Genomic DNA, 11,922 nt, shown 5'->3' on the forward strand with positions numbered 1-11,922 from the left:
ATTAAGTTTTTTAATCCCTTTTGGAATTTTTTCAAGACTCAAATTCTCTTTAGTCCCTTCTGCCTCTCTTCCTCCTCCTTTTCTTTTTTTTGTGAGGAAGATCAGCCCTGAGCTAACATCCATGCTAATCCTCCTCTTTTTGCTGAGGAAGACCAGCTCTGAGCTAACATCTATTGCCAATCCTCTTCCTTTTTTTTTCCCCAAAGCCCCAGTAGACAGTTGTGTGTCATAACTGCACATCCTTCTAGTTGCTGTATGTGGGACACGGCCTCAGCATGGCCGGAGAAGCAGTGCGTCAGTGCACGCCCGGGATCCAAACCCAGGCCGCCAGTACCAGAGCGCGTGCACTTAACCACTAAGCCATGGGGCTGGCCCTTCCCCCTCCTTTTTAACTGAGGTAAAGAGTAAAATCCACAAAAATTAAGTGTACAGCTCACTAAATTTTTATATATGCACACATCTGTGTAATCACTTCTCAGATCAAGATCCAGAACATTCTCAGCCCCTAGCAGGCTCCCTCATGCCCCTTCTTAGTCAGAGCCCACCTTCTCCAAACATAATTAGGTTCTGATTTCTTGTGCTATGGATTAGATTACTTTTGCCTGTTTTTGAACCTCATATAAATTGAATCATACAGCTTGTATTCCTTTGCACTGGCTTCTTTTGTTCAACATTATGTTTGTGAGTCAAACATATTGTTGTGTGTATCAGTAGTTTGTTCTTTTTCGTTGTTGTGTAGTATTTTTTTGTATGAATAGTGATTATGGTTTTAATAACAATATATTCTTTTGCTTTTTAGAGAAAAAGCCTTTCCTAAATCTATAATATTATTTTGCCAGGGATAAGTTTGGTTTCGTAATATTTTTCCTATTCTAAACGGGTCACTAAAACATAAGAGAAAAAAGAGTTAATTTTCAGAAAATATGATTAAAAAATACACAAACAAAAATTAATAAACACTTAATTTAGTTCTTTTCAATTGAGTTGGGCAGGAAATTGATCTTCCAAATTCAGGATTTAGGACAACCCTGAATGTTGGCTTGGACTATGGGAATAGCTGGGAATGGGTTCCTTGAGTAGAAAGCTCCCTCGCCTGATGTGCTGTTTTATGGATGATTTCCAGTGAGATGAGTCAGAAAACGGCTAAGGAGGGTCCCAGACTCTCCAAGAACCAAAAGTTTTCCGAGCACTTCGTCATACGTTGCTGCCCACCATTCACCTTCCTCAACTCCAAACGTGAGATTGTGGATCGGAAATACAGCATCTGTAGAAGTGGCTGCTTTTACCAGAAGAAAGAAGAGGACTGGATCTGCTGTGCCTGCCAGAAGACCAGGTAAGTGGTCTGCACTGCCCACTCAGCACGGGGCTGGGTGTTGGCCTGTTATCTCTCAGCTCCAAGCCCCGGCTTCCTACTCTGTGATGCTGGGGCTGGGGCTCTGCAAACTGCTCTTCTCCCCAAGCCCCTAGCAGTCAGCTCCCCATTAGGTTCTGCTGTTGGAAGGTACTGGAGGGAGATTGGAAGGTGGGAGGGGGAGCAGGGCCTGCCTTCCTGTTTCCAGCTCCTGTCAGCATCCCTTAAGCAGCAAAGGAGAGCCATGGCTCCAGCCTCCAGCTTCTTTTGGCCCTCTCAGCACCAGCCGCCGTGCAACGTCCCCTCAGAAGCCCAAGAAACAACCAGCTGCACCCCCCGCCGTGGTCAAAGCACCAGCCAAGCCACGGTCCCCTCCGAGGTCTGAGCGTCAGCCACGCCCCCGCCCAGACGTCCGAACACCACCAGCCAAGCAGCGCCCCCCTCAGAAGCCCAAGCAGCAGCCGCGCAGCAGTCCCCAGAGAGGGCCAGGCACCAGCCGTGGGGGGTCTCCCGGCAAAGCTTCTAGGTTCTGGTAACACCATCTCTTCCCTTTTGTTCCCCCAGCCCTAAGGTTAGTAGCTGCTTCCTGTGTTTACTAACATCTGGGTTATCTCAATGGCCCTCCTTCTGCCTTACCAAACCTGTGTAATCAATTCCCTGCATTAAATCCCCTCGTTTGAAATACCTAGTGTGGCTTCTGATTTCCTCATAGTTGCTGTTGGTATAATATTTCAGATGGCACTATCCATTGATTCCTTTGTCTAGTAGAACTGGAAGTGATTAATGTATCAATTCAGAGTATGGACCACAATAATAGATTGAATAAATGAGGCCCTTCCTCGATTCCCATGCCTCAGAGAGTGGAGGAACAATGACTCTAAGGAATATCTGTATACATGTAAAAGGAGAAGTTCAGCCAGTTTATCCATCCATCTTCCCGACACACTTCATCTGATGTTAATCTCAGTGGCAAGATCATTCATTCATTTGCTCATTCAGTCATTCAGCAAACTTCATCGCATACCTATAGAGTTCCACATACCACACTAGGGGTTGGGAATATGGCAGGGAACAAGCCAGGATTTTTGTGATTCACGAGCACCAAACAACAGAATAGTTGATCACAACGTAGGGTGTAAAGCCTCTAATATTGTCATAATCACTGACAATAATATTGTCAGCCCACATTGGGCTATGGGACCCTGGAGCTGGGCTCTTTCTCAGGAGTTGGGGGCTTCAGTGAGGAGGTTAGGCTAGAATAAGCAGAGGATAAATGGAGGATGATCTATGTAGAGACAAAAAGTGAGCCAGAGAGGCACATGTTCATCTGCTCCATCTTAGGCAGGTCAGCTTTTCCTTTTCTTTTTTTAGCAGGCTTCATTTTTTAGAGCAGTTCTAGGTCCACAGCAAAATCGAGCAGAAGGTACAGAGGCGTCCATATACTCCCTGCCCACACACATGGCAGGCCAGATTTTTAGTCCTTTTACTATTTGGAAATGAACCTGTTTTATAAATTAATAATGGGTGTTAATTGTATTTGAGGTTCTCATATCTGCTCTGATGCACAGCACCTGCATAGAACATTACTGTGTGTATGTTTAGTGTGTAAACATCCTGTGTGTATGTCACATGATGTTTACAAATTTAGTATGCAGAAGGATCAGCTGGGGAGAATGTTAAAGATGCCACCAGAGAATCTAATTTCCCGGATCACTAGTGAGGTCTGGGGATCTGCATTTTCGACAAGCACTGCCCCTCCCCCAGCTTAGTGACACAGGTGGTGCACAGACCACACTTTAAGAAACACTGAGCTACATCCATAAATAAATGGTCCACATTATATGGGATACATAGTAAAGAAATGTGGAAGCTGCTACATTTATGGTATTAAAAGAGAAAGCCTTTAAGAGTGCAAGATCAGGTGAGGTTAATTTGTGAAGGGAGTAACAGGCTACCAGTCACTAAAACTGTAATAGGAAGTTGCCAGGTTACCTAGTCATTAATTGAGGCCCGCCTAAGGGGCCTGAGTGAAAGGGTCTAGGACAGGTAAGTTTTGATATATGGAAGTGGTTAGGAAATGTGCGGAGCCGAGGGAATTAATTGTACAAGGCATGTCATCTATGGTGGCGGCTTCAAGCCACTGCCAACGGTGAGTTGCGTGCTGGCTGTTTGGGTGGCTGGAGTTCAAGCAGGACATGGAAAGGAGATGGAAGACAATGAAAGCAAACTTCATCTGAGCTACAGATTTGTCTGGACCCAGCCTTGCTGGTTTTATTCACCTAAACTCAAGAGACAACCTAGTGTTGGTGTATTTTGACTCCCTCAGTTAACTGTTCTCAGTGGGTATCAGAGGAGGTACCTTCTCAGGCTGTCATTGCCTCCTCAGCCATTGTCCTTTACCTGGGACCAGGGAATCTGACAGGCTCCATTCATAATGTCCCACAACCTCGTGGATGCACCATCTGAGCCCTTCTGTGATGCTCAATTTTCCTGCTCAGATTTCCAAAGGTCCTAAGGGAATGCATCAGAGCCACTGCTTCACCGTATTGTCTATCCCCTCTCTTGATACTGATGGATTATCCTCAATCAAAGGGGTGGGAGGAAGGTTAATGGGAAAAAATTCACGCTTAAGCAAAACTTCTAAATTGCACATGAAGAAAGGGTCAGAAAAGGTTTTCTGAAGCAGGCTTGCTTTCTGAAATAGTGCCATTCCTGAGGTCTGACCTTTAGAGGTCAAACACTTTTGACAAAGGCCTTTTGGGTTCTTAGTCATCCCTTTGGATAGATCTTCTCAATAATTCCAAGAATATTTACATCTTAGGGTCCAACTGATATGACTCCCTGCATCCTAATTGAACATGGAGCATTCTCGTATTTGATGAGAGGAAACCCTGGCATCTCCCTCTTGGTTTATACTATTCTCTCAGTTCCTCAAGAATTTAGGATTTCATAGGTCAGCCTTGCCTTTAGGGGTAACGTGTTTCCTGGGCTGAGCTACTTTTCGCTCCTCAGTGCTCCACTTTTGGGAGCTGGGGACCTGTGGTTTTCTGAAAGTGGCTGTGAGTGACTGATTTGGGGTCAGTCACACATATTTGGGCAGTGCTGTGTGTGCCTTTGACTCATTCTTTCACAGCAAGTCCTGTTGCACCAAATCAAGCCCTGTACCGCAGAAGCCTGGAGGACCAATTTATTTCCATGTGTATTTTCAAGCCTATTCATCAAGACTACGTGCACAGCACTGCACCAAGCTCTGAGCGTTCAAGGGAAATGATGCACGCCCCTGGTCCAGCTGCTCAGATGGTATTTATGAGGGGCCCATCCCACGGGGATTCTGCTGTTCCCTTCAGGAACAACCCTGAGCTCGGCTGCCTCCACCCTCAGCCCACATTCAGCAGCCCCACCTCACGGATCCCTCTCCTTCTCCAGCCTCTTCTTTATTCCCTTGTCACACTTCAGCAGATAATAAAATCAAAGCCCAGGAACGATAACCGATTGTTAGAGGGTAAATGTTCTAAGTGGCTTCAGGTTCTCCACAGAATTTGGTCTTTTGGAGACAGAGGATGCTCTAGTTTTGAGTCTCAGATTGAAGCAAGCCAGGTTTGGTGTTTTATGGACCACCTACCATCCTGGACTAGCCATGGCAGTGCGTTGCTTCTAAAGTTTAGGACAAGCACACCAACTGAATGGCTACATGCTGGTTACATTGGTAGTAGAGTAGAAAGCACCCCACTTGCCCTTGTAGCTGTAGAAGAAGATTCATATTAGTATATTGTTTTGGGTTTGCTTGGAATTATCAGGACTGCCAAAGGACAATGCAAAGTAAACACTTATATAGCTGACAAGCTAGAATTTACTTCAGAAATGTGTGGACCTGTGAGCACTTACTGTGAGGGATTTGAGACAGTGCACTGACAGAACCGGGTATCAGGGCCAGCTGCCTAAGGTCTAGGCTGTTAGACAGAGGTAGGCTGCCTGCTTATCAGGCGTGCAGACCCAAACTTATTCCAGACACTTTCTATGACATGACTTGTCTTCCCTTGTCCTTCCTGATGCTAAGAGGTACACTCTTCATTTTCTCCTTCCAGAAACCATGGAGCATTCTGTCTGTGTGCAGGATTGGGTAAATCAGCCATTCCAATCCCTTTTCTGAGCACACCCCTCTATGTCCCCAGGCAACAATCACTGACTCTGTAGTCATGTCTTAGAAAGAACTTCTTTCTTAATATGTTTGTGGAAAAATTTCATCCAGGCACATATTATGCTTAATTTTACCCCAGTGGTTATGCCCCTGCAATCTATTTTTGGTCTTGCCAGCCAAACAAAATCAGGAATTCACCTATCATTTTCCAGGTAACAGCAGTTAGGAAAAGGGCCCGAGCTCTTTTTGCTCTCAGATCAAGCTCTTGCCCTGCTTGCCTCTCGGATTGCATTACTGCTTTTGTGAGTTTGGGTGACCAAACTCTTGAATCTTGCTCTACCTAAGTCATAAATTCCTGCCCATTGGGAGCAGGCCTTTACACATCATGGTGGCCCCTATAGCACAATGCCTATGCAGAACAGGCACTTAACGCGGAGGCCTGAGTGTGCTGGAGAGGCCTCTAGTTCTGTGAGCTGTGTGTGTTCTCTCAGCCTGACAGCTCCACCCTGGCCACAAGTCCTCAGTCTAGACCACACAGTGACCACTCTCTCTAATATCCTTAATCCTGTTGTCGCCCATCCTCCTGCTACACTCATCCCACAAATCCCTGCCCTAGATCAAGCTGATGACTCGCTTGCACTGCTGCAGCTTCCCAGCTGCTGAGCCCAGTCATGGATGCTGAGCATGGCTCGGAAAAGCCCTCTAGCCTTAACAGTTGGTGACCACAAACGAATGCGCCCCAGCCCCTCTCCAGAACAGCTTGTCTCCACCCACCCCCACCCATTTGTCAGGATGTGAGTCTCTCTAAATCCTCAGCCCTCAGCCTCAGAGGATGAAGGACTTTTTCCTGATCAGTCAACCCCATCCCCCACTGCTCACCCCATGCTCTTCCTCCCTCTGCTCCTGTCTCCTCTAGGGTCTTGCTGCAGAATGTATTCACTTCTCCAACAGCTTCAGCATTTTTCTACTGTCTAAAAGAAATTATCTTTTTCTACTGTCTAAATAGAAATTCTCTAAAGAGAAAGCTCTATAGCTTTTTACACATGTTCCGCTGTCTCTTAGTGACTGTGCATTCACCTGTGGCCCTGTCCTATCTCTTTTCTTCCCTTCTCAGGCAAAATTTAAAAAGGATAGTGTAAACTCATCACCTTTACTTCCCCAAACCCCATTTACTCTTCTGACCATGCTCTGATTCTTCCATAGCACCTCACTGGAATTTCTCCCATGCAGGTTCCCCCAGAAACAACAATGCAAGGGCAAGCAGTCTATTTGGGAGGTGAAGAGAATGCTGCAGGGATGGGGGAAGTGAGACAGGAAGGGAAGCAGCCCACAAAAAGTGCATTATCAATTCAGCTCATACCATGGGCTTCTGGGGCTTAATCTTGCAGGGAACCGTGGGAACCAGTGTAGGATGTGCACCTCAGAGCTATTCCATCCATGGGGTGAAGGAGCTGGGGCATTTATACACCAGTTCCTGTCAGTCAGTGGTCAACCAATGCTGCTTTGAAGGTGGGGGCATTAATTCCTCGACACTTCTGGCCTGCCAAGTGGATGGTAAAGTGGGCTGTGGCAGCAGAAAAAAGCCCACAGGCAAGGAAAGTTATCTGGAAGTTGGACCAGTGTGCACAGAAGTGTAAGGGTGAGGGGCCATACACAAGGCACCAACAGCATCTGCTCTAACAGCTTGGTCTATGGCCTTCGTGTTGCTTTGCCTAATGAGTGCTGAATCCAGTCTTGATGTCAGTGGTGCTGTCTATTGAACTTGTTGACCACTCCCTCACTCAGTTGTTAAATTCTCTGTTCTCCTGGCTTCCATGACCCTTCTCTTTCCTAATTCCCTGCATGAACTTTCTCAGTCTCCCTCATGAGTCCTTCCTTTTCTGCCAATTGCTTTCATAGATCATGCTTTTTTTTTTTTTTTGTGAGGAAGATGGGCCCTGAGCTAACATCCATGCCCATCATCCTCTTTTTGCTGAGGAAGACCGGCCCTGAGCTAACATCTATTGCCATTCCTCCTCCTTTTTCTTCCCCCCAAAGCCCCAGTAGATAGTTGCATGTTATAGTTGCATGTCCTGCTAGTTGCTGTATGTGGGATGCCGCCACAGCATGGCCCAATAAGCAGTGTGTCGGTGCGTGCCCGGGATCCGAACCTGGGCCGCCAGTAGCGGAGCGTGAGCACTTAACCGCTAAGCCACGGGGCTGGCCCCGATCATCATGCTTTTTGTATTGCATGTAAGAATTCTTGGCCTAATCCAAGGTCAAAAAAATTTTCTCCTGTTTTCTTCCAGAAATTTAAAATTTGAGGTTTTACATTTACATTGTTATCCATTTTGAGTTAAATTTTTCTAAATAGTGTGAGGTATGGATTGAGGTTAAATTTTTTTGCATATGCATATTTACTTGTTCCAGCATTATTTGTTGAAAAGATTCTTCACTGACTTACTTTTGCAATTTTGTTGAAAATCAGTTGACCACAATGTGTGAGTTTATTTCTGGACTTTTTATTCTGTCTTGTTAATTTATATATCTTTCCTTTATAACAATACATTATATATATAACACATATAACTCCAATATAACACTTGATTACTGTACCTTTATAGTAAGTATTGAAATTAGTGCAAATTCTCCAACGTTGTTTTTCATTTTTGAAATTGTTTTTGGCTATTCTAGTTCCTCTATTTTTCCATATAAATGTTAGTGTCAATTTCTACAATATATCCTGGTAGGATTTTGAATGGGATCACTTTAAGTTTGTAGATCAATTTGGGGAGAATTGTAACAATATTGAATCTATTAACATGGTATATCTCTCCATTCATTTAGGTCTTTTCTGTTTTGTAGTTTTCAGCATACATATCTTGCACATATTTTGTTTGCTTTATAGCTAAGTATTTCATACTTTTAGGTGCTATTAAAATAGTACTTTTTTAATTTCAATTTTCAATTGTTCGTTGCTAATATATCAAAACAATTGATATTTGTATATTGATCACATATCCTGTGATCTTGCTAAACTCACTTATTCTACCTTTTCTTTTTTGGTAGACTGGGATTTTCTACATCGACAGTCATATTGCCTGTGAATAGAGACAGTTTTATCTTTTAGTTTTCAATCTGTATGCCTAGCTTTTGTGTATGGTCTAAACTGCTATTTCACTTAGAATATTTGCTTCTGAGAGAAATATTTTAAGAAGATTAACTCCTTGCCAAATTGGCTTTCTGGATCATTAAAAGGAGTTAGAGCCCAAAGGCCTGAGCCCAACCAGATAAGCTGCTTGGGTTGGGTTGTTTATACCTGTTCTTTCTTCAAATTCTCATTTCAAGATATGGTTCATCTTTCCTCACTGTTCATCCACTGACTTACTCTATCATCAAACTAGAGAATGGACATGAATGTGTTTTGGATTTAAAGAATCAAAGAGGTCGTAATTACTACTAGAATTATTATCATGGTAATTGCCCAAGATCACCAGGTACTGATGTCATCTTGACACTTTTGAGTAATGGTTACTGAAGCTCTAGGGATTGGATTTACATGACGGATTTACTTCCAATCCACATTTAGGGCCAAGCTCTTCTTGGAGGGAATTAACTCCTGAAGATCAGTCATGTGATGGTTGCCCATATGTGAACCAAAGACTCATGTCACTTCCTTCCCCAACCCTACATGGACCTGAGCTGTTTGTTTCTTCTGCTCTGCTATGTGGGCAGTCTTTAGAATTTTCACCCTTCAAAGCTGTGCTACAAAAAGATGAGTAGGCCATTTTATACAGTGTTTGATTTTTGTGTCGTGGTGACTTGTTATTTTCCTATTTTGAGTTGGTCAATGGGGATGATGTGTGGAGTATTTCATGTGGGCAAAGAACCGCCCTCCTATGTCTGCAGAATCATCACTATTGTCAGCGGTAAGGAGATTTGTCATAGCTCTTTGACTTAAGAGCCTTCATACTTCTTGCTGAGGAGATGGCCACCTGGTCCATGGGCTTAACTGGTACCTCCACTGCTACATTTCCAACACCCTAGTGTCCATCTCTCTTGCTGGAGTGTGCATGAGTCGCTAGTAGGGACTCTACCTTATATTCATAGCCCCAGGGCCTGACTCAGGGCTTAACTGATGTTATTGTCTGCATGAGATCTATAAATACACTTAGTATTCAGTCTGGCACAGTGGGAAGGCCAAGGACTCTGGCATCAGGTTTGGGTCTGAGCTCTGCTCCCCGTCCAAGTTACTTGTTCTCTCAAAACCACATTCCCCCATCTGTAAAATGAGGATATTATCTACCTCATTAGTTATTGTAAAGTTCTTAGTTTATCATCTTATAGTACTAGATAAGTGGATATTATTAGAACTGTTACTTAATGGATCTATTGTGTCATTTAATCCTAACGCACAAATTCTCCCCAACTCCGTTGCTTCCACTGGTTGAATTGGAGTTCAGGGGCTGTTGTCACACAATTTGGCCATCCCCAGTGCCATTAATGTGGCTGCCATTGCCAGTGAAGTGTCAATTAGATAATTAAGTGCTCATACTATTTAAGATGCCACAGTGGCTGATTGTAGTGGTACCTGCACAGGGTGATGCCTGGGATCTGTGGGCTTCCTTGCTAGTATCAGCATCCAGGGTTTTATACTCAGCAGGATCTATGGGGAGTTCTAATCCGTACAAGCTGTCCCATGTCTGGAGGTCATAGAGGCAATCCAGAAGATGTATAAAGAATCCCTCCCCAAATTTCAAGGGATGTGTTCCAAACTTCCAAGCTACAACTCACTCTACATGTTTCAATAAAGTATTTCTTCATTTATTTTTCCTGGTATCCTCCATCCTATCTGAAGGCGCCAGCATTGTTAGCTTGACATATAATTTGGGGTTTTGGAAAACGCTATTGTTAATAACTGAATATGAATTTTATTTCTTATTTTTAAAACATCTCAAATTATAAGAAAAGCTGTGATTCCTATGAGTTTAGTCTTTAGTGTAAAAGTATGGCATATTCCTAATGCATGCATCTTGGTGTTCTTTTTTTTTCCTTGTTTGTATTTTAAATTAGGAATGTTGATGATGTTCTGAAACTATTTGACATGGCCTCATTTTGAAGGTGGTCACATAGAGATCTGCTGTCTAAAGAAATTGCAGTTAATAGAATATAATCTCTCAGTTGGAGAATAAGCTTTCAACAATGCTTGTCTAGGGCCACATGTTCATAATATCTTTACTGGGTGTTGTTTATCTCCTTCTTGAACACAGTCTGTTCTTCATCAAAATAGGAACATGTCAATACGGTCACGATTTTATGGTGTGAGTGCACATACCCTATGTGTATATGTATATACATTCACGTCTTTACGTCTATGGGCAGTAAAACTAGTTGTTTTCTAGGAGTGGGTTGGTACTTTGATTGCTTTCATGTTTTTCTGTGTTTCAAAATTATCTGCAATGATTAAATATAAAGGCAATAATTATTGTACATAAAAATAGAAGGGCTTTTTAAGAATATCTTTCCTATGCTCTGGCCAGGAAAAAAATTTATCATATTATTTTGGCCGGATACTACCAGAATTGGGAAATTAAAGAGAGGGATTCTAAGGCTGGATTTCCCAGAAGAAGAATAACTTCAAAGGTAGTTTACAAATTCACAGTTATATTAACTGAGCATGGAGAAAGAGTATATCACTTAACAGTGTTGTGGATTTTTATGTTTCTTTTTATAAACCAGATTGAAAAGGAAAACCAAGCCAGCCCCAAAGAAGAAGTGACCCAGAAGGAATTTCAAGTGAATGGACGGCCTCAGCTCCTGGACTCACTGCTTCTCGACCCACATGTCTTTGGGCAAGTTATCAGGCTTCGAATATGATGCTGGGGCAGACACCTGTGGAGGTGGCAACTACCAACACCCACAGTCCCCATGGCGCGGGGGGCCACCAGGCATCCTGCCTAGAGGTGAGAAGGGCATCTCTGTGTGTTATGCTCCAGTCGGTGGGCCCCAGCAGTACCCCTCAGGCTCCAGAACTCAGTGCACGGCTCTTTGATCTCACCTGCAGTCCTTTCTCCTCCAGGATGTGCACAGGCCTCCAGGGTCTTTGGATCAGGGTGGCTCAAGTGCCAGCCCATGTGTTGTCCTCCAACCTCTGTTCCCCTCCTTCCCTGGCATCCTGTTGCTAAGTCTGCCTTTTTTGATCCTTGATATTGTTCTTTGTAATTAATCCTCTATCTGGGCTCTGCTCTTCCCCTGAGCCATTTGGTTTCCATTTGGCCTCCCTAATCAGTTTCCTGTACTTGCCCACAGTCAGAGGCACAGTCGGCTCCGGGAAGATCCAAGTTCTTTTCTGAGTAAGATATTAGGCTACCAAACACTCCAGAGCTGCAAAGAAATTCCCAGAGAGGGTAGGAGTTGTCTAAATCCACATGTCAGATGTAGCTAGACGTCTAGA

The 11,922-nt window shown here is 43.8% G+C and overlaps 1 protein-coding gene across 2 annotated transcripts; it reads left to right on the top strand.

The window, feature by feature from the left end:
- Positions 1-1,127: 1,127 nt before the first annotated feature.
- MOBP (myelin associated oligodendrocyte basic protein) lies at positions 1,128-11,247 on the top strand. 2 transcript variants are annotated; one of them, XM_058549462.1, is made up of 2 exons: positions 1,128-1,333; positions 11,208-11,247. In XM_058549462.1, the coding sequence occupies exons 1-2, from the start codon at positions 1,128-1,130 to the stop codon at positions 11,245-11,247; spliced, it is 246 nt and encodes an 81-aa protein (XP_058405445.1). The 2 variants fall into 2 exon arrangements, with proteins under 2 accessions (XP_058405445.1, XP_058405438.1); XM_058549455.1 differs by lacking the exon at positions 11,208-11,247 and adding an exon at positions 1,632-1,887.
- The last annotated feature ends 675 nt before the right edge of the window (positions 11,248-11,922 follow it).

The sequence above is a fragment of the Diceros bicornis genome, chromosome 2, assembly GCF_020826845.1.
Source record: "Diceros bicornis minor isolate mBicDic1 chromosome 2, mDicBic1.mat.cur, whole genome shotgun sequence".
In the NCBI taxonomy this organism is placed as follows: domain Eukaryota; kingdom Metazoa; phylum Chordata; class Mammalia; order Perissodactyla; family Rhinocerotidae; genus Diceros; species Diceros bicornis.

Excerpts from the sequence above, each read along its gene's own strand:
- MOBP (XM_058549455.1), top strand. The coding sequence starts at position 1,128 with ATGAGTCAGAAAACGGCTAAGGAGGGTCCCAGACTCTCCAAGAACCAA. Across the intron at positions 1,334-1,631 it reads TGTGCCTGCCAGAAGACCAG|CACCAGCCGCCGTGCAACGT; the intron begins GTAAGTGGTCTG and ends TGGCCCTCTCAG.